Here is a 23351-nt window from a genome sequence, read left to right on the forward strand (position 1 = left end):
ATAATTAATTAATCGCACGGCCGGAGTTTTTGTACTGTTCCTATAAAATGGCCTGAAATAAAGAAAATTAAAATGCTGACTGAATTCAAATGTTTTTCTAATGCATTTCAAACTAAAAACAACGATGGTATATAAGAATATATGAATTAACAATGCCAATTTTTGGAAAATTAAAAACTAGCTAGTTATATGTCAAGAAATTAAGCATTGTTTAACATCGTTGTTAGTTAGCAATAATATAAACTATCACAAAAGCTGGATACATAAGTAACTATTAATTAGAGTTCAACTTACATAACCAGAAAGCATATATAGATAATATAACTAATGACGAATAACATCATTTTCCTCCGTTCTTCACCTGCAGCAACAGAATCAATTCAACATCTATTTCTGCACAACTCCCACAAAATAAAAAAATAAATGTTATCAAATAACAAGAAAATGACATATATATTTTTGTGTGATTGATTGAAATTATATAATAATAAAAGAAATAAACTTACCTCCAATTTTCACCAAAGAGCATTAATCTGGGTCAGCCATACTTGAAAATCTTGAGCAATAGCAATAGCATGCTGGTTTGGAGCTTCAACTTCATACACTTGATCTCTCTTGTCCATATTATCCAACTCAACCGAGTAGTCTTCGACCCTCAATGTGGCTGCGGATTTGGATTCATCATCCGCGGCCGATGGTAAAACTAGAGGTTCTGCTGCATCTTCTTCTTCCACCTTCACCATCATCTCGCAAGCTTTGGCCCACTGCACTATGAGTTTCTTGGTGGTGGCCTCGAGGTTATTGGCTGTTTGCCTCAACTCCACCATCTTCAACTCCATGTCTGATTTCTGCTGCTTCAGCTTCTTCATTTCGCGCCTTGATTCCTCGATAGACTTCCTTAGGATGTGAGGGTTGAGGCTGTTTTTTTGGCGTGGAGGAGTTGGGCTCATCTGCAATGACCTTCTCTTCATGTTTGGGAGGAGATCTGGTTTTCCTTGTTGAAAGTATGGATTTGAATACTCCCATTGATGATCCACTCCGATTTTTCGAAACCCCTAAAATTAATCATCATCAACAAATTAAATGAAACATATATATTCGTATGTATGTATACTTACGTAGTTGTTGAGTTGGTAGACAAAGCTTGAGAAATTGTTGTGTCTGAAGTAATTGGGAAGTATTTGTGCAGAGAATTTGATGTGATCCCAAATAATGAAGCTGTGGCCATTTTGGGGCCCATGAAACTATGGAATTTGTGTGTGCATCATTGACTATTTGAAAGGTTTTGGGTGGAGAAGAGAGGATGGTGGCCCAAATCCTTCCTGGCCGCCACATTTCTGTCGTAATCTACTCCGCACAACCTCTCTACTCATTTTTCTCAATCACTTGGATTCAAATTGCTATATGCCAATGCCATGCATGCAATTAAATTAATGTCTCTCAAAAGTAGCAGTGTATATGTTGTGTCTTTGAGTACGTACCCTTTTAATATAGTAATCAAGGCAAGGCCGTTGATTTTTTTCTAATAAAATTTACACATGTGATTGGAATATATTCTCTATCACAATTATTAACTTAATCTCTGGCGTGGCCTTCCTTGTGTTTCACAAAAATGGTACAACAACAACGTACAAATCATGTTACCAAATGTTGTTCAAACATATATATTGTGCTTAACTAAAATTAACATTAAACAATATATATAAATTGCTAATAGTTAATTTTAATTCGATTCGAATAATTTATTGACGATTTGTGGTTAATCTTCTATTGCACTTAAACTGCATGTAGGCAGCAATCTTGTAGAGTAAAATTAAACTGCGTTAACTAACGGTGTGAAGGAATACACAAAGGAAAGTTAATTTCTACCAAATTTAATTAAGTAAGAGAATGGAAAGTATTTAGGAAGGAAACGTTTCATGTTCGGTGCTGATCATCTTCATCTTCTTCTTCCTCTTCTTCTTTTTTTTCACGCTAACTAATATTTGCACCCTATGCAATGCACGAAAATGTTATATTTCCATATTTATAAAAAATTGATATCAACTTATTATTATTTATAAAGATAATAAAAAAAATTAATTTTAAACTGAATATGCTTGAGCTTAATATTGAAAAAAGTAAAAAAATAAAGAATAATTCCCAATAATAAAATTTGGTATTATGAAAAGGCAAAAAAGTAAGTTAAATAAAAAATAAAAATATAAAAAAAAGAATTAAAAAATAAATTTATTCAAAAAAAATGAGAGAGGAGATAATTTTTTAAAATTTTATTTTTAAAATAAATACCTCCCTCCGTCCGCGATATCGTTTCCAACATTTGTTATTTTTGGTCCGTCCGCGATATCATTTCCACTTTCATTTATAGAAGAAGGGCCCACAAACTTCCACTGACAACAATAGTGGGACCCAAACTCCATTTTTCTTAAAACCTCATGCCGTCCACGATGTGGAAACGATATCGCGGACGAAATGGAGTATAACTTTTACAATATATAAAATTAAAGCTCTTACCGTGACCTTAATTTTAAATGCAAATTAAATATTTATAATTAGTCGAATTTCACAATTTAAAAAATAATAAACAAAAAAATAAGAAGGTAAAGAAAAGGAAATGAACGAAAAAATACAGTTCACAAATAAACGTTCAATTTTATTATAATTACAAAATTGTCACTCAATTTTGAAATTAATTTTAAATCAATTTTAATTTGAAATTAAAATTTTGACTTTTTAATATAGTATATATTTAACAGCAATTCGAATCCTCTAGAGTTTACTTGTGTTTCATCTTCATTGCATTCATTCATGAATGAATGACATGACATGTGGCAATTTAGAGATTAAAATTTAATAATGTTTATTAATGATTGATAAGCGATGTATTAGGTAAGAAAAGTTTTAATTATATATATACCTGTTGAATTATTGTAGAAATGGAAAAATTGAGCAAGGGAAATTTGATTTCCACACCGTTAATTGGTTCTTTCATCACATTTCTTTAGCAATCATTAACACAACAATTTAACAGTGTTTACACTACGTTAGAGTTGTAGTATCATGTATGATACAATTATTTTGATCACACACATGGAATAGTTTTAATTTGCTGCTGCTAAGAAGTTGGCTGTGGTCTTATGCAAGCTGAAGAGGCTCCATTTTCATACAGCTTTGCTCTCTAAAACAGCCTAATTCAATTTTTTTTTATTGGCATTGGCTGTTCAAAGAGATGAAACAACGATGGAATTTCTATAATTTTTTGTTATTTTGTTGTGTTAATGGCTGTTGAAAGAAATCGACGATGGAAATCAAATTCACTTGGCAATCCTTTCATTTCTACAAACTTTCAATTAAAAAGATCAAGATTTTCCTTATACATTGTTTTACATCATTAATAACACTATTAGTTTTAATCTTTAAATTGCGGCTATGTTATTTATCCATGAAGTCAATAGAGGATGAAATCTTTAAATTGCCCTATGAATCCAGACATATACATGCGGTAGTAGATAACACACGTAGATGTGTTTTTTCTTAATATCAACTTTTATATGTAACTTTAGCAGGATTAAAAATACTAATGCATGACATCAAATAATATAATTCCATGATATATTACGGTAGTATAATATTACTCTCCTCAGTTACCAAAAGGGACCACCAAGCGGTACAAATTTCTGTTTGTGAACAATGAGTTTTAGCCTTTAGGGTTCAAATTCCACCGCTCCCCATCGCCCAAGTAACAAAAATAGACTATTCTCATATTATTTTGTTTCTTCCTTAATTATTCTAGTTTAGATTTTTAAATAATTTTACTTGTATGAACTAATTTACAGGATAAAATAAAGTAATATCTAAACAAAAAAGATGAACATTATAATTCATATAAGGGAAGACAACAAATTCAGTCTCTAACAGAAGAAAAAACACAGCATTAGAGTACCCACATCGTGCTATTTGATGGGGCTTACTCGAGTAAGTCGATGTGGGTACTAGCCTACTTGAATCTTCTTACTCGAAATATGAGTAAGGCTCGTTTATGTTTTGAAATGGCGAGTGCACTGCACGCGCACGCGCCTATAAAAAAATCGAAGTTTTTGAAATCTAACGACTCTTTCAAGCCGATTTTTTTTGTTTTTTTTTTTTTTTTTTTTTCCAACAGCTTTGTTATCATTTTATTTGAATTTTTTCATTTCCTTTTGCTTCCTATATAAAACCCCCCATTTTCTCAATTTTATTAACCCCTTTCACTATTTCTCTTTATTTCTTCTTCATTTCTTTCTCCTCCACCAAAAAATGGCTTCGTAGTTCAATGATTTTTCGTCTTCGTCCAAGGGGAAGACGCAAGAAATCATGGATATTATCATCGATTCACAAAAAACGGTTGCTTAATTTTTCTCCCAACCACAACCCCAACGACGTGTTATTATCAATAGGGGGTTCGTTTATCGGATCGTGAGGTTGTCCATCTACGTCTTATGCAAGATTACTTTAACGACAATCCGATGTACGGGCCAATATTTCAACGGCGTTTTCGAATGCAGAAGGACCTATTCTTTTGCACATCGTCGATGATGTGCAAGGTATTGATGGTTACTTTCGGCTGGGGGTCAACCAGCACTATTACCAGATGGACTACTACTTGTGCGATGACATCTATCCTGAATGGGCAACGTTCGTCAAGAGCCCACCGGTGGCGAACAATCCGAAAGAGGCGACGTTCAAGAAGATGCAAGAATCGACACGAAAGGATGTCGAACATGCCTTTGGAGTGCTTCAAGCTCGATGGGAATCATTATCGAAGTCCGGCTCGAAAATTGGTACATTGACCATCTCAAAGACATCACGAAGACTTGTATTATTCTCCATAACTGATTGTGGAGAACGAAGGAGAAAGAGCTACCCATTGGAGAGATGATGACTCAGATAGCGGGCGTCTAGTAGTGACTCGACGGAGAATATTTGAGCAACCCCGCCTAGCTTCGAGGAATACATGCAAGATATGCAATTCTCCGCGATAAACAGATACATGTCAAGCTCCAACATGATTTGATCGAGCATATTTGGCACGTTTCAGACCTTTATGGCCAGAATAGTTTATTTACGCTGTGTTTTATTTTTAAAAATTTATTTAATTTTTATTTTATGTGTTTATATTAAATGCAATTTTAATTTGAAGTAATTATGTTTATTCAAGTTAGTGCAATTTAAATTAAATGAAAAATATAAAAATAAAAACTAATGAATATGAGTAAACGGATGAGTGTCCCCAATGTGGGATACTTACTCATAAGTGGTCTCCCACTCCATTGAGTAATGAGTTTACTCAAGGAATGTGGATGCTCTTAACTCAATGATATTTATCTCCTCATAGAGGGTGACGTATAAATATAAACGAGGCCTTATAAGATTTATACAAAATCTCCTGTACAACCGGGTTGACCCGTACTCAAATCCTGACCCGCATGCTAATCCAAACTCACCCTAACTCAAATCGTGTAAATGACACTGCTTATAACTGACATTATTCAATTATATAAATGATGTCATTTTCAATCTTATAGTATTATTTAAAATATTATGGTGTCATTTACAATTTTATAGTGTTAATTACAGGAAATGTCATTTATATTTCTGAATAGTGTCAATCATACACAATATCATTTACTAGTGACATTTATATGCAGTGTCATTTGTATAAAAAAATAGTATCAATTACAGACAGTGTTATTTGTATAATTAAATAATACTATCATTTACACGATTTAAGTAAAGATATAAGTTTGGATCAAAATACGGGTCAACTCGGATATACGACAACTCTAAGATTTATAGGGCTATAGCTACAAAGATAGAACGGAACATGAAAAATTGCTACATATATGGCGAAAAATTAATCATGATTCTTGCTCATGCTTACACAACATTCAGAACAATATACCAACAGATCATAAATATTTTTCAACTGTTTGTATATATTTAACACCAGAAACTGACAAATATATGTGTATTTTGTGGACGGAATAAAACCATTATTTTTCGAACAAAAAAGCCAATGTATCTCACATGTAGCTGCAAAATTTGACATTGGGGATTTATATAATTAGACAGTTCTCAGCTGCAAAAGTATATCCGTCGACATCCGCCTAGACGATAGAAATGACTCGAGATGTATGTGTGATTAACAAAATGTAGAAAAGGAGAATCATTTATTGAGAGAAGAATTAGATGATTCTGACTCGTTAGATGCCGCTAGAGTCCCTGCCAAAGATGAAACGCCTCCCCCAGTCTGATATCACCAGCGCTCTTGTACGCCAACTTACTAGCTTGCTGAAACACACACAAACACAAGCCATTCAATCACATGGAAAGCCGAGCCTGCTGCTAATCGAGTTACAAAACAAATTAACAAACCAAACACACCTTGCATATACAGAATACCAAAGCCACTGAGTGCTGTGACCAATTGAACCCAATCTCCAGGAAGCTGTGCTGCCGTTTTGCTCCCCTCCCAGAGGGGCAAATTGTCCGAGATGCTTGTACCTACACCATATTATAGAAAGTACATTAAAATGAAATATATCTTCTGCCCCTAAGCTCTGATTTAATTGCTGTTGCTTTTGAATGGTTTTGATTCTTTCTTGGATTAACTTCATTGAAGGCCAACGAAAGAGCTTTCAAAGATCTGGTTTATTGGTTATAGCCAATGTCTAGGGGAGAAAGTAAAGCAACAAGAGTACACGAGCTCAGACCTGAAAGGACGAAACCTATGACGTCCTTCACCCCTGAACCGCAGAGGGCCTTCTGGATTTTGCTCGCAGTGTTCCATGCGGTTGAAACAGTCAGCAAGATAGGAACCTTGCTGTGCTGCAACCTGTAATGCCATCAATTGAGTGTCAGAAAACCATCATAGAAGGAGAGATCAACTTCACCAAGATGTATCATCAGATAGACAACCTGGGCAGTTGCTGGAAGATTCTTCATCTGAGAATCGACCTGAGAAAGAGCTGCCTTGAACTCTTCAAGATTCACTTCGACTGATTCCTTAGCAGAATCCCCTTTTGGATCTTTCAAAAGATCAACGAGACTACTCAACTGTTTGTTTTTCAAATAGAGTTCAACTTGGGGGTATCTTTCACAGATATCCTTAAGTACTCTACTTCCTGAAATTCCTTGACAGTGAGTGTCTTGGAGTTGTCTTTATCTGCTTTTTGAAATATAGCCCATATATCTTCCTGACGAGATAAGAAATGGGGTTCAACTTTTATCAGGAATTCAATAGAAACAGAATGGTATCTAAAACTGATTGCAAAATATGAATATCACAACCGAACAAATGTGAAAATAGCCTGCAGAACATCATTCACAGAAAGAGTTTCAAATAGTTAGTGTGGCTTGTTTCCTTTATGCAAACATCCACAAACTTACAACTCAATTTTGTTTCTGTGCATGCAAGTATATGGTATTTTTATTATAAAAATCAGGTAATGAGATCTGAAGCAAGACATGTATCATAAATTTGCTGTAAGTTACCCTTTCAGCAGCAAAACTATCTAGGAAAAGAATTTGTAAGCATAAAATGATCCGTTGTATCTCTATATCGAGGCTGATTCCTTTTGACAATCAAGTAGCACACTGGAAGCCACAAATCATTTTCATACCCCCCAGTGAAGCAACAAGAAAAAGGAAGTATTTTGTGACAAACTAACAAATCAAGGTTCCCATTAAGCATGAGAAGTAAAATTCTTAATTATGAAATTGGGTTTGTAAGGAAATGATACCATGACTTTGCGTTGATTGATTGTGGCACAATCTCCTAGTGCATAAATGTTACTCGTTCCTTCTACTCGTAGCCACTCATCAGTTGCTAGTACACGTCTATTACCCTGGGTAACAAAAAAAACTTTTAAGTCTTAAACAACAATGTTTGGATTAATAAACCATGAAAAAAATCAGCAAATGCAACAATAGATAAAACCTAACTAAAGCTTCATAGGCCTCTGAGTTTCTACCTGACCAACTTGCTTCATAAACTCCATTATAACAGGGCGAGTTCCAATTCCAGTTGACCACACAACCATGCCATATGGCATATTGGATATTTCACCACCATTCTTAACTTGTTTGGTGGAAATTTCCTTATCTGTTACCTTCACAACCATTGCCCCAGTTTTTAAATCGATTCCATCTCTCTGAAACTTTTCCTCAGCAAAAGCCGTAATTCTTTTGTCAAACCTGCACAGAGCAGTTTGTATGAAACAAAAAGTCAGTAAGTTGTCAAATGTGAAATATTTCATCTTGAGTCAATGATTCATCTCGTCCACAAGTATATCTATAAAAACGAAAAACCCAGATATTACATTAAAAAGCAACCTAAGTGTGGGTGGCACCCAAAAAAAAAAAAAAACTAAGTCAACTAACCTGAAGAGGACCTTCCCTGTTACCCAACATTGCCCGAGTACTGGTAAAGTTCTACTGGTATGGGCGAGCTTGATAAAGAACAAAAACACTGTTTCTATCCAGAATGAATACTGCATAGTCTATTTATGAGCCATTACAAGAGATGCATTTCCTAGGAGCAGTGAGCACGTCTATTAGGACACATGGATATCTCAAACAATGAAGTTCCAAGGTAGCGATACCTATATCATTTTACTGCAAGTTGAAACGAATATAGTACTTTTCAAGCTACCTCTTAGTAAACTATTGGTAGAGAATGAAATTAGAGTTTAACTTGAATTTTTTCCCCAGATGTATCCTACAGTAGGCCCAATACACACATATTTGGATGGCTAACGGCAGCGACAAGAAGGGTATTTTAAATTTTATGCAGATTATTATGCTAGTCAAAATATTGAAGCAAAGTAGCATACTTAACAAGAATTCTACTTCAAGCAAGTAATGACTTACATGTTCAAAATATGGTCTGTTGCTTCAAGAAGTGTTATTTTAACGGCCTCTTTAACCTTGGGATATAATCTGACTAGATCTTCAGTCACATAATCATGAAGCTCTGCTGCAAACTCCACACCAGTTGGACCTCCACCAACAACGACAAAATGAAGAATTTTTTTTCTTTCTTCGTCACTTAGATTAGGCAAACTTGCCCTCTCAAAACAATCAACAATTTTCCTACGGATCTTCTGAGCATCTTCTATTTCCTGCAGAACATGCGGTTTCAAATCCAAGTTGACAATAGAAAGGTTCAATGGAGAAATGCCAATGTTGTTAGAAAGGAGAAACAATCTCAACCATTAAAATAGCTCAATCAAACGGTCAATAATTAAGAATAAATCCAATGTCTATCAATAGTTTTGATGAACAGACGTAGTTGTTGAAAAGACGTATTTGTTGAAAATCTCGCACTCCAGGATTCGAACCCCAACCAAAATACTTGTTCAATAAAATTATTGGTATGTTCATCAAAATATTGATTTGTTCAACGTTTCTAAATTTCGCAAAAAAATTAATTTCTCCATAGAACCTAACCCTATATATATATATATATTTGATGAAGTTCATGCACCAAAAAACTGTGATTATGTTTCTACTCCGACCCATGGTTAATGGAATCACACTCGCTTTTAGCAATGTTGGGAGATGCTATTAATGTGCCTGTGCAGTCCAAGACGATTACAGTATGCACAAAGGACCCCGATTTCTATAGTAAGACAAGTCTACGGATGTTACCTTCAGGAAATGGCAATTTTCTGCCACACCAGGGATATTGAATGTATTTGAACGGGCCCCAACAGAAACCACAAGGTAGTCATAATCTACAACAATCTCCTCTATCTGATTGGGATCACCAGACAGATTAGATCGACAGTAGACTTTCTTATTTTCTGCATCAATCCTGTAGCACTCTGCTTCCCAATAGTGAACATTTACATTTTTCTGCCACAAGACCCTCCACTGATTAAGCACTAAAATAATACCAATTGCAATGAAAAAACAAAAGTCATGCTGGCAAAGGTTTCATATGAAAAAACTGCAAAATTTCTGTAAGATTACTCTCAATAGAGTAAAAATGAATCATGTAAAGTAACCTGACAGTATGACTTAAGGACTCCAGCAAAAAGAATGAAAGTGCAGAGTTTGAAAGATGACAGATGAAGTTGTAAAGTGTTCAAGAATAGAACAGGATTGTAACTGCATTGCTAAACTGCATACCTTTCTGACAATGTTGCGGATGGGTTCGACAATGCTTCGAGCTTCCACAGTGCCGACTGTCACACTTGGTAGCAATGGGGTGAATGCAAAAAAGTTACGTGGTGATATCACCTGGACCTCATAGGATGGGTTTTTCAGGCTTTTCAAGAAACTTGTTCCAGCCCAACCTGTTCCAAGTACCACCACTCTCTTTTTCTTGTTCTTGTCATCAGCCTCAGATGGATTGACAACATTTATTCCATCATCTGATTTAGCATCAGAAAATGCCACAAGGCCCCCACCACTGCCAATAATACACAAAGTTTGGAAATCAACAAGGTCTTCAAATCATGTTAAGGCAATGCGGAATCAAACATCTTTCTCCTCGAAATATGATCTTAATTCTGGAAAATGCTTCATTATAGAATACTTGAAACAATCAAAAAGCACACAGAAACGCTCAAGATATATGGTTCAATTACCAACAAAATTATACAGTATTAAAGCAAAACCAACAAGGAAATGCATTATTGTTAATTTTTACAGTTTATTCTACTGCATATATCTTACGGTACTAAGACATGAGAAATACAAAGAAGATACCAAATCTAAGATTCACAATTCTCAAATGACTGAACTGATCACAATTTATGCAGTTCAGATCTTCGGTACTAGAGAGAAAACATTGATTGACCAAATTGTAAACAGAATACCTCTATCAAACGTTGCACGATCATCATAAATTCATATCATATTAACTGATGTTCTCTTATTGACGCTCAAAAAACAGATAAAAGAGAACCAACGAAACACATTTAAACCACTGTTAATCCTTCCGCACCAGCTTACATAGCACAATTAACACACCATAAAACCAATAACCATAATTTTCGTCAATCAATCACTCTCCACCAGCGAAAATCACGCCGACCGTCGTACAACAATAAAACCTCGCAGAAAACCAGAAACAGAATACAATTTCCATTCCAAGCACCATTTCCCGTTCCAACTAAACAAAAATGGCAGAGAATTCCAGGTGCACATAACAGGGCAACAAAACTCAAGGAAAAAAAAAATAAAAAATAAAAAAATTACCCGACGGTGAAAACAATCAGCATTTTGGCAAGCGAAGAATTCTCTCGGAAAGTTCTGGAAAACCTCTGAAGCGCCGTCATTTTTTGTATTGCTTGAACTTCAACAGGAGATCACCTAAAAACGAAACAGCAAAAACAGAAGATATTAAAAATCAACAAATTAAACAAACTCATAAACACACACAAAACCTGCGGACCTGAAAGGAGAAAAAGAATTCTCACCTGAGGCTTACTTGGAGAGAGATTGAGAATAGCACGGCAGTCTTAAGTGGTCAGTGGTCATTTATGGTCTAGAGCGAATCAAAAACTAAGAGAGAGAGAGATGCCCAAAAAAGTTGGAGGGAGAAGGGAGCACGGAAACGTGGTGAGGTGCGGTGCAGCCGAACCTATTTGTCTGACTTGGCGGACAAGAAAAGAGGACACGTGTCGCTGGGACGCGTGAAGACTATGAAACGTGTGTGGTGCCCACATGCTAACTAATTTGGGTTTTGACGAAAATTACAATCGTACAGCTTCGGATGCGAGGGGTACAATACATGCATGTGGTGATACAGTTGAAAATATAATTACTTAAAATTTTGAGGATCCGATCGCGATCGCGATCTGACTTGTTGTTTGGTCGTAATTAGCCCTCCTTTGAAGTGTCCACTTTCCAGCGTGTAACAATGTACTTCTGAAATTATGAGAATATTCACTTCTTCGTGCTTGCCATAAATTAATATCACCGTCACTATTTTGTACCTAATTCTGAATTGAAGATCTCAAGTTTATTCCTTCAAATATAACAATTTACTAGTGGGGAAAGATAAAAGTCAGATGGGATGCTTGTTATGAAAGGAAAAAGCATTTCATTTTGTCATAAAAGACTCAAGTATGTGGATGTGTATTACTTGGGTTTTGTGGAAGCAAAGGAACGCAAGTCGATTCGATGGGAAGGTGTGGAATATCAAATGTACGCTCATGGAGATTAAAGCTAGATCTTGGAGTTGGTTTAAGGAGTTCAAGATTATGGAAAAAGATTTTGATTTCTGTAATTGGTGTTCCTTTGATCTGTTACCAAAGCTGCTGTAAGAACCATTCCTGGGTACCTCTGGTACCTTGATTCTTTCTCCTTTAATGAACTCTTTTTCTGATAAAAAAATAAATAAAAGACTCAAGTAGAACTGCTTCAAAACTACAACTTATTTAATTCAAGAAATAGCGGGGGTCTATTACCTACTAAAACATTTGCGTGGCGGCTAATACAGAGCAATACAATGTCTACTTTTTGTATTTTTCATAATGGAAGTTGGAGCCTTTTAAAAGAGGGTGTCGTGCTTCTAGCCTTTTCCGATAGATTAAGTAGTAGTAGTATATTCATAATGCAGTTTTTTCACGTAGAGTGCGTTGTCTTTGGATATCTCACCATTTTTTTTCATTCTTTTTATATGTTTTATGTAGTGAACATTTTTCTTCGAAAAAAAAAAATCAAACAATTCATTTTTTCATTTTTTCCACTCCAATTCATGATGATATTATCATGAAATAATAATATGATAATACTTAGTTTCCAAAAAAAAATATGATAATACTTTTCCATATTTCTCTTTATAGAACATGAGATAATATAAAGTGTTGTGATAAAGTTTTCTCACATTTTCTTATTCTTCATTTGCTCAAAAAATCCAAAAATAAACACACACACACACACCTTGTCGCAGCCCGCCTTAACTAAGGATAGTTAAGCCGAGTGATCTACGACTAGGGATGGGGTTAAAGAATAAGGGGAAGAAAGGGGCGTCATTTGGAACCGTAAATCTTACTCAACTTAAGAAAACTCGTCGTATTTACTCATTAATACTCTTTTAAACAATCTATGAAAGACAACATAAAAACTTAATAAATATCATTAATTAAGTTATACATCGTAAGAAACCATTCTCTTAAGACTCAAAGTATGACATAACATACTATACATAAGAAAACTTATGTTCGCAACAGCAAGCTAAAAGCTTCATCTTTTAGATCCCATGTTCTAGACTCGTGTTCTGAATGCTCAACATTTTTTTTTCAACTCTCTTCTCATATTGCGGTAGTGGTGGCAGAGTATTATCCCGCCTATCCTTCACGTCACACTCTTGATGACATCTTTGAGGCATTTTGAAATCACAAAAGAAAAACTCAACTCGACCAATGCTCTAAGCATCCTCGAAACTCAAGTTCAACTCAACAACTCAAACTCTAAGGAAACCCTCACGGTCACCTTAACATTCATCTGTAAGGCAATATGCACTCACGAAATGCTAACATAAAGACCACTCGGGTCCACCAAATATATCCATCAGTAGAATGCCTCTTTTAGAGGACTTACATAAATGGGTCATATAAACCCTACAAAAACCATAGTATCTATCGTAATGTCCCTTCTAAACCGACACCATTAATAGTACTATGTCTCGGTCTGGACCTCCTACGGTAATTGCTACCAGTTAACTCATCTAGTTGCTACTTTAGCACGCTAGGAACATCCATCTATTTAACATCAGTAGGGTACTATATTCGCATACTCATCTATCATCATGTCAAAGCTCAAGTATCAGTATCTCCTAAGTAAGTTATATACATCGCAATGTAATTGAAACTAATCAAAACGAGGGTGTACCGCTCATACTCTCAAGATCATCCTTAGCTCTAGCCTACATCGGCTTCTCTTCTCATTCTCATCAACTCTAGCCCTCCTCGGCTACTTCTCATCCTCATCAACTCTAGCCCTTCTCGGCTACTTCTCATCCTCATTATCGTTTATCAATTTATCATCTTTGGTAACTGATACTCAAGAATCGACTCGATATCTACTACACTTTTCTGGAGTCCCAGGTAGAAAACAGGCATCCGGTCAATATAATCGCATAGAAAATCTGGGTATCTGTAACAAATCTCATCTCTTGTGGGTCCAGCGCTCAAAATGACACGTCCCATCATATTGAGAGGCTTTCTTCCTTGCTCAATCCTACCACTCGATTGGTAGCACGGGGACTAGGTGCACAATGCCATCCAGTCTAGTAATAACCATAAGGCGTTCATCCTTTCATAGTCTATGAACATGTGTTTGAAAATCTGGTAGGGTATTTCTGTACCACATACTGTACGCCTCGTCCTCGTATCCGATCTTCCCTGAGTTCGATCTCACAGCAGTGCACTTTCGTGCAGTGCCAACAGTCCTGGTCAACCTATAAGGAGAACTTAAAGGTGACTCTAGGGACTAACTCTACTTGGCTCCAGCAACAGAAATAAACAAAACATAACTTAGCAAAACTTGTACTAAGTAGTACTGTTATCTTAAAACTCAAGCTCAAAACATCTAAATTCTCATCTCGTCCCATCTTTACATAGTAGGTAACCTCTCTAAACAATGATATTAGATCTCTTAATCTAAATCATCGCGACTCAGTAAGACAACTTAAACAATTCTCTTTCAAAGCCATCTCCAAAGACTATGGCTCATGATACCTTCTCAAGTACCATTCAGGTTGCGTGAGCAAAACTCGCGTCACAAAACATCTCAACATATCGTACAATATCTCATTGCAGTATGCTAATAACTCATCATTAATCATGTTATTATACTCAAGCTCATAACTCAAACTCATAACTCATACAAACAAGTACTTAAAGCAATTGCTAATTCTCTCAAGCTTTAGCTCTAAGTTCTCATTTCATCCTTCTACTTAGTAGAAAATCTCTCTTAACAATGACATTAGATTCCTTCATCTAAATCATCGTGACTTATCACAACTGCTCAAACAATTCTTATCACAAAACATCTCAAATACATCACATCATAACTCATAATTATGCATCCTCAATCATATAACATCATATGATATAAACTCTCTCATGATTCATCATGTAACATCAACATCATACTCTTACAACATAATAACTCATTATTAATCATGTTGTCATCCTCAACTCAAACTATGCATCTTCAAAGTATAACATCATAACTCATCATATAACCTCAACATCATGCTCTTAAAAATTTAACGTCAAATAAACTTTGAAATTTTACATACCTCGTTGAGCCTGGTGTGATGATGCGCTGAGCTCACGGTTGTTAATAACTATTAGCCTAGTGACTCATTCTAGACTAAACTCAAGACTTCAAATTCAGAGCTTTCCTTCGCTCTGATACCACTCTGTCACAGCCCGCCTTAACTAAGGATAGTTAAGCCGAGTGATCTACGGCTAGGGATGGGGTTAAAGAATAAGGGGAAGAAAGGGGCGTCATTTGGAACCGTAAATCTTACTCAACTTAAGAAAACTCGTCGTATTTACTCATTAATACTCTTTTAAACAATCTATGAAAGACAACATAAAAACTTAATAAATATCATTAATTAAGTTATACATCGTAAGAAACCATTCTCTTAAGACTCAAAGTATGACATAACATACTATAACATCAACAACATCTTGCAGCGGAAAGTAGCTAGACATATGTATGAAGACATATTCTAGACAGGTTAACTATTTATTAACAACCCTGGAGACTCCGCTCATTGCAGCACCATCATCACATCAGCTCAACCTGCACATTTAGAAAACATATGCAGGGCTGAGTACAAAAGCACTCAGTGAACACATGCCAAACATCTCATCTCATCTCATGCTTATAAAGCTGTAAATATTGTCATTGCCATTTCATATGCATAATACAAGGAATTTGTAGAAAGGCCCTGTATTAGCTAAACTCATTTTCATTTCCTCAAAGTTGTCTGCGCAGACTTTTCTCATCAGGTAAGTATCATATCTGTTATAACATCAAGTACTGAGAGGGAGGCCTCCCTCTGCAGCACTGTGATCGGCCAACCCGCTCGATGACTCACGACCACCTCAGTGTACACAAATCCTTACTAGTATCTACACTAGCATAGGACCGAATTCTTCATCTCAAGCAGATAGATAACATACTAAAACATAAAAAATTTGGCAATGCAATAACTTCAATATAACATCCTTCATATAATAATTTCCTTCATTTCATTTCATTTCATTTCATAAAGAACCATTCATCATTTGATCATTTTCATAAAATCAAAACTTAACAATTATATCATGTCATTCATTTCATTTCGTATAAGAGGCCTGGATGCAGGGGATCTCTATATACGTGTCTAAGAAAGCCCACCTCGTTGTGTCTCTGTATCAATGAGTAACGTCACTCTCTCCCTCAAGTCGTTACTTCCCAAAAGGACCTTCATCGTTATGAAGAATCAGTGAGAAGTTATTAAAGAAAACTCGATTAATAATCTAATCTCTTTTATGAAACATTAGTATCTCTAATGTTCATCTCTCTTTTGACTATGCCCAAATCCTAATTTCACTAAAAATTTCGGCATGACCTACTCATACATAATGTCAGCCACGAGATTTCAACGCGTGAATCTCACTACGTGAACTCGTCTCTCAACTCAAAACTTAACATCTTGTCATCTCTTCAACGCAAACCAACAATTCAAAATCATCAAAACTCTTTATCAGTAAACTATCATTTATACTCGAAACCAATTGTTCGAGTGTCAGATACCAACATTTATGTGCGTTAATCATAACTCTCACACTCACTCCAATTAGACACATAATCGATATTAACTCAAATAATAAATTATATCTTAACAATTTAACATGCTCATAATTCTCAATTAAATCTACAACTTAGTAATTAAATACTAAATTCCAACTTTAATTAATTAACATGCTTCTCTAATTTATTTCTCATTGAAACACAATATATCTAATCCATGCTAATTTCTCATACTTAGACATTTTATATGCATTTCTCATGCAATTCAAAAACCTCAATAACTTACTAATCATGCTCATCTCATAAATACTCAAATAATTCATATAGTCTTACTAACATAACATTAACTCATATGCACTGCTAGTTCACTTACATGACTTCACATACTCCACATATCTCAACTTAAAATCGAGCATCGCTCGTCTCTGGCCTTATGACTCGCGGCCTTCATCAAATTTGAACCTCGGTGTTCAAATTAATCTAAGTAAATTATACGTGCAATATTTAATAAATATAAACACATATATAAACTCAAATCATTCAAATAAAAATCAAATATTCACATCCGGGCATCAAACCATTCGGTCCTCATGCTTCTCGTTTCTAACATGTCTCGAAAATTCCCAATTTAATCTAGCATGCTCATGTGATATCGTAGAACACATATACGCAATAATATTCATCATGCAACGTCCTAAACTTCACGAATTTAAATAATCATATTCTAAAAACTTATACAATTTTCGTGCTTGGAAAAATACGAATTTAATATATAACGATCCTAGCATGCCCCTAAGCACAAATATCAAGTCAAAACGATCAAACAAAAATCGAAAGACAAGCTAATATGTGAAAAACGGGGCTGCCCTCATGGGTTTCATAGCTACGGTTCGTTCCGTTCTTACTCTCTTCATTAAACATGCTCGACATCTACCCAAGAACAACATACTAAAATTTCATGACGATCCGACGTCGTTTCAAAATAAAGTCGAGAATCGACGTTTTTCGACGTCGACGAAAATCGAAAAGAAAACCATCAAAACGTAGGTAGAGATCTTACCTACTTAGATACGTGATCGAAAAGATGATCGGGGCTCGTCTCGGCACTCAAAACGGAGCTTGAAAGCTCCAACCCAAGCAAAAAGAAAATGGCGTGAAGTTTGTGTGTGTTTTAGGTGTTGTGTGTGAGAGTTTAGAGTGTTTGGCTGATACAGCCGTGTAATATGTGTGAGTGAGTGGGTTTGGGCGGTTGGGGGGGGTGGTTAGGGGTAGGGTAGGTTAGATATTTAGGATATTAACCCGTTAGTCGTTAAATATCTCGTTTCGTCTCGTTTTAACGACTAACAACCCATACTCTTCGTTACTCGCCCTCTCAACCTCTACTCACTTTCATTATACTCGTAATTCTATATAAATATAGAAAACACAAGCTCGTTCTCGAAATTCTGATAAACGAGCTCGGTTCGTTTATCGAGAAATCCCGGTTTACTATTCACTCGTCGTCCAAAAATAAAAACTTTCATTATTGGACTCGTATCGAAAAACTAAGAATATTTTCTCGACGACGTGCACGTAAGATTTTGAAAGTCGACAAAAAGACGAAATAGCCGTATTTTACTATTCATCGTCAAAAAGTCAAAAATTTCAAAAACGTCTTAACGGACTCAGATTTCACTTCCGAGTTCACCGTTCTCATTCAAATAATTATCTCGAATTATTCGAATACTCAAACTCAAATACGGATATAAAATCCCACATCATCCTCACATCATCAAAAGAACATCTCAACATCTTTAAAATATAACAACAAAACTTCATATAACTCTTCATCTCTTTACAAAGTAAATCAAACAGGGGATTTAAACCCTAATTACTCAAACTCAAGCAATTAAACACGTCATCAAAAGCCCGGGTATTACACACCTTCCTGCAGAAGGTCAATAGTTCGAGAATATGAAATTAAATCTCGTTGCACTTCGACTTAGCACAAACTTGACCAGATTATTATGTCTTGATTTCAAAATCGGCTCAACAGAAGGTTTAAAAAATAAGTTCGAACTCAATTTAGCTATTTACACAAAGTATAAAGTACCTATCAAAGTCGCTCAAAAAGACAAATACCCAACGAATAACTAAAACTTCATCAAATTGAATTGGCATCGACTTTGATCTTGCTTTTTCCTAACCGATCCATACAGGAGCTAGTTCGTTTTTTCATTCTCTTAAAATGGGTAGTTAGTCAATTACAAATTTCTAAGAACAATTACAAGATTCGTATGCCTCAAGAAAATCAAAGCTATTATTAAGATTTCCAATAACAAATTATCAAACAATAGAAGGAACCGTCAAATCTTAGGGAATAAAAGAATCACATGGAAACAACTGAGTAAAAATACTCTTATACATATCCTAATTCTTAATCCACCTAATCCGCAGCTACTGCCAAAATCCATATATACAACAGAGAAAGGTTTAAAGACGAAAACATCTCAACTGGACAGAATATGTCAATTTTCAGCTTGAATTATCCTTCTATATCCATGGTTATATTCACAGATATCTAATTGAGCAACCTATTCACAACTATACTGATTCAGATGGCATGGAAATCAATAGCCCCGTGGAGGATAAGGATAAAGTCCAGGATGTCGTACATCCATAACATGAGGCGGCGGCGGCCTTAGAGGAGAAGGCTGTGCATACCTTCCAACATTCTGTGAGTGATGAGAAGGCTGTCCATACATTGGCACATTCTGCGCGTGGTGAGAAGGCTGTCCATACATTGGCACATTCTGCGCGTGATGAGAAAAGCTTCTGTAAGGAGGATGCACATCCATCACTAAATTCGCAGAAGGCCTCACAGGAGGAGGCTGTCGAAAATCTCCAATCTGCAAATAGTCAGGAATAATTCCATAGGGAGGACATGCATCCACAGGTAAATTTGCATAAGGTGGCCTCAGAGCAGACGGCTGGGGGTGAAATCCACCATGTTGCATCTCACTAGGATAATTTCCATAGGCGGGTGTAGAAACTGAGGTCCCATAAGAAACTGCTAAAGGATAAGATGAGAAAGCCAGAAAAAAGTTATAATAAATCTGTCAAAGGAAGAGAATACAGTCCTACTGGAAAGAGAAGGGTAGAGAACACTTACCGTATTTCCCTTGGTTTTGAAATGATGTGCCAATATAAGACTGATCTGGGGCATTCTCGCGATGTTGCAAAGAAGAGCTGTTGTAGGACATGAGTACGCTGGCTTCTCTTTTCATCTCGTCCAAGGATCTCTGTGCTTCTGCTCTATTAAGTTCCACAAACCAAACCTATGAAATGTACTGAACTTTATAAATCTTATCAAGGCATGACATGAAAGAAAGGTTGTTTAGCGTCAAAATTTGACATTTTCTGGTGTACCTGATCAAAATACTCATCTGCCCCAGGCATATCCTTACTCATGGGCAATGTAAAATTGGCTGTAAAGTTGACAGGTACAAATTGTTAAGGGAATGTCGCTTCTTGCCTGGAGCAAACTAAGAATCGGTCAATTCACAAGAGAAGAAGCTTTCTAGGGTGATACCTAACATTTGATTGACTGCTTCAGCAGGCACTTCCTTCCCCATTTCTTTGAGTCTCTTCTCAGCACGGGATTTGAGCTCTTCTGCTGTTGGAAAAACCACGGCAGCAATCTGACAAAATGATATATATTTATTAATGTTAACAACCAAACATTAAAAATCTCTCGTTTGAAATAACCACTACAGAAGATTCTTCCAATCAAATTACCTTTATATAATATGCAAAAGGCTTCAGCTTACGTCTACGAGCACTCTTATACACGTTAGTCTGATCAATAACGAAATTACGACGTATTGTGGAAGCCCTTGACAGAAGGGCATTAAAAATCTTGGTGGCACGATCCATCAAGCGGTCAAACCGTTCACTGTAGTTATGCTTGCGCAACAAGCCAGGCACCTGCAAGGTAGTTCAACATCTTTCATCTAGTAGTATAAGACAAACAGAGTTATGGGACTAGGAAGTGCAAGAAAGAAACAACACACGATGTTAACCTTCATTTGTTCCAAAGCTAAATTTGTCCCAAGAAGAATATACCGCTTTTCAGGATGTTCATTCACCCACTTCTCAGCCCATGTACTTTTTCCAGAAGCTGGTAAACCCACCATCATTATCACTTCGCATTCACTTTCATCAGCAAAGGCAGGTCCCATTATGCTCTTACCATCCAAAATGGCAGCAGCCCAAGGTTTATAGCCTTCTACTGGAATTAACCATCATCCATGCTAAATTGTAACCGGACTACTACATTTTTTAGTAAAATGTGTGGGAAAATGGCTGATTCCCATTGCAGATCTTTGACTGAAGAATCAACCACCCCTAGGCCTCTTGGTCCTGCATCAAACTGTTTGGCCACACCCAACCATTTCCCGTTTTTGGAGAAGCCAATTGTAGCCATGGGTCTACTTTCAAGGTCAACCATGCAAACTATGGTGTCACCAACTCCAAATTTTTCACCGTAGTCCAGAAACTTTCCCAAACTAGAGAATTTCCCAGTACCTCCATACCCAAAACTGTTTGAAGCCTCTCCAAGATCCCGCAATGCAACATCTCCTCTAGATGCACCAAGACGACAAACATGTTGCATATCTAAAGGAGTATCCTCCATATCCACTGGTTGAGCTGATACAATTTTGCAGCCAAAGCAGTATTTTCCTCTGGTGATTCCTATATTTGCCCGTGCACCAGACCAGCAATAAGCAAATCCGTCCTCATATAGCGCTGAACCTTGTAGGCCATCTATTTCAACATTAAAATCTGCAAATGAAGAGATATTCACATCAGTTTACGACTTGCTTAAATGAAAGCACATATTCAACAACTCAATGATAATCAGTCTCACTATAAAGTATTAAGTACATTATCGAGTATTTAATACAATTGATTAGGGGAGATACGCTCAGCAAAGAAAAAACAAGCTGTGATAATGCATGTGTGCTTGGTTTCACTGGATAACTTTTTCTGGAGTTAATGAGTACGATCAGCTTCAATTTGGACAGGAGAGGGTTCAGAAAAAATCTCTTATGGGGGTTCCTTCGAGAATATAGTTTTCAGGTGATTTGATTTATAGATGGGGGCTTTTGCATAACAATTTGCACAAAAGTTGGATAATTTGAAGATCCTATAATTCCTATTAGAGGTTTAGAAAAAAAGAATTGGGTTTGATCCCCTCCTCATCCCTATGTGTGTCCACCAATGAGTCTGGACAATCAAACTGTGATTATGGGAAACTAAAACCAAAGCATGGGGACTCAATTCTGAAGACAGCAGCTAGATTGGTTACAATAATTCAACACATGTTGCAGGGGAGGGATCAAGCGTCTTTGATTGGAAGATTTACAAACAGAAGAAAACAATAAAGTGCAACAAGTAGAAACCAAACAGTGTAATCCATATATAGCTATTTAACATCAAATTCGTGTATGCATATGGCTTATCCTGCATTCATCTCCGACAATCTTCCACCTTCAACTTTTGTAGTTTTAATTAAAATTGCTCGTACTAATATTTATACTTCTAATCTACAGTTGCATTGAATAATTACAGAAATTATATAGCAGATTAAGACTTAAAGAGATAATACCAACCATGTCCTTAGCAATTAGTTTAATGCAAACAGCTATTATCATGGAAATATTTCTTTTAACATCTACACAGGCATCACAAATGCAACCTAAATTCAATTAATTCCGAATTGCCAGATTTGGTTTTCCGTCCATGAATTAAGATCAATAGACAAAATTCAAAACAAAGCTACGGTCAATCATTCAGGCACGACTTCAATCTTTTACTACTTTTAAAAATCTCCATTCAACTTAGCAGTAAAAACAGGAAATCTCCGAAAATCATTACAAGAATACTGTTCATGAAAAAAGGAAAGAAACCCGAAAGATGTCAATAAAGAGAAAAGGAAGAATTGATCAAAAACCTATGTCGCAATCAGCAGGATTAAGAACGACTCGCACGTTGGAATCGACAGCTGATGGGGAGGGCTCCGATTCAGCAATTCTCGCCTTCTTCAGCAGTGGCTCGTCGCACAACGGCAACTCGCGTTTCGACGCCATTTTTCACTGTGTGTGTGTTCGCGCGCGGACGTAAATGATGGCTCTTTGCCGCGGCCTTTATACCTTCGACTTTAGCTAGTGAAAAAATACATAACTGGAGGATGACATACTGCAGAGGATTGCAATCACCAACTTACCTAGGAACTCGATTCAAAGTTATACTACTATTCACTTTTTATGAGCATAGCTTAGATTTAATCTATCAATTCTATAAAGCAATACATATTAGACACACCACATTCATCCTCAATCCTAGGTGACATCTTCTCCATTCACTATTCTTTGCTACTTAATTCATTTATCCCACATTGAAAACATATCAAACTTTAGCAATTCATTACCTAAATAAAAGGTCATTCACATTCTTACATTAGTCATTCATTATTCCCACATTGATATTATATTTAA

General features: G+C 36.1%; 3 protein-coding genes across 4 annotated transcripts; all 3 read right to left on the bottom strand.

The window, feature by feature from the left end:
• Positions 1–206: 206 nt before the first annotated feature.
• LOC131012405 (uncharacterized) lies at positions 207–1239 on the bottom strand. The gene is made up of 3 exons (XM_057940358.1): positions 1119–1239; positions 507–1055; positions 207–361 (listed from the first exon to the last, which is right to left on the bottom strand). Exon 2 carries the CDS (start codon positions 969–971, stop codon positions 516–518), a length of 456 nt encoding a protein of 151 aa, XP_057796341.1. The 5' UTR covers positions 972–1055; positions 1119–1239; the 3' UTR covers positions 207–361; positions 507–515.
• A 4707-nt stretch (positions 1240–5946) lies between these two features.
• On the bottom strand, positions 5947–11627 carry LOC131012407 (external alternative NAD(P)H-ubiquinone oxidoreductase B2, mitochondrial-like). The gene is given in 14 exon segments (XM_057940360.1): positions 5947–6330; positions 6424–6472; positions 6475–6499; positions 6501–6543; positions 6753–6874; positions 6958–7155; positions 7158–7235; positions 7782–7886; positions 8013–8235; positions 8911–9161; positions 9691–9897; positions 10174–10456; positions 11248–11361; positions 11469–11627. Coding segments are annotated over 13 exon segments (1752 nt in total). The 5' UTR covers positions 11328–11361; positions 11469–11627; the 3' UTR covers positions 5947–6242.
• Positions 11628–19089: 7462 nt separating this feature from the next.
• On the bottom strand, positions 19090–23133 carry LOC131012408 (uncharacterized). Of its 2 annotated transcripts, none has more exons than XM_057940362.1 (7): positions 22808–23133; positions 20874–21636; positions 20590–20778; positions 20384–20492; positions 20221–20279; positions 19964–20129; positions 19090–19861 (listed from the first exon to the last, which is right to left on the bottom strand). In XM_057940362.1, the coding sequence occupies exons 2-7, from the start codon at positions 21030–21032 to the stop codon at positions 19422–19424; spliced, it is 1122 nt and encodes a 373-aa protein (XP_057796345.1). In that variant the 5' UTR covers positions 21033–21636; positions 22808–23133; the 3' UTR covers positions 19090–19421. The 2 variants fall into 2 exon arrangements, with proteins under 2 accessions (XP_057796345.1, XP_057796344.1); XM_057940361.1 differs by having other exon boundaries at positions 19090–19864; positions 22808–23130.
• Between the last annotated feature and the right edge of the window lie 218 nt (positions 23134–23351).

The sequence above is a fragment of the Salvia miltiorrhiza genome, chromosome 2, assembly GCF_028751815.1.
Source record: "Salvia miltiorrhiza cultivar Shanhuang (shh) chromosome 2, IMPLAD_Smil_shh, whole genome shotgun sequence".
NCBI lineage: Eukaryota > Viridiplantae > Streptophyta > Magnoliopsida > Lamiales > Lamiaceae > Salvia > Salvia miltiorrhiza.

What these genes read in the sequence shown, in the direction of transcription:
- LOC131012405 (XM_057940358.1), bottom strand. Translation starts at nt 971, where the DNA reads ATGAAGAGAAGGTCATTGCAGATGAGCCCAACTCCTCCACGCCAAAAA.
- LOC131012408 (XM_057940361.1), bottom strand. Translation starts at nt 21,032, where the DNA reads ATGGGACCTGCCTTTGCTGATGAAAGTGAATGCGAAGTGATAATGATG. An exon ending in TAGCTTTGGAACAAATGAAG is followed by an intron (nt 20,779 to 20,873) that starts GTTAACATCGTG and finishes ACTACCTTGCAG; the next exon opens with GTGCCTGGCTTGTTGCGCAA. An exon ending in AGCAGTCAATCAAATGTTAG is followed by an intron (nt 20,280 to 20,383) that starts GTATCACCCTAG and finishes TCAACTTTACAG; the next exon opens with CCAATTTTACATTGCCCATG.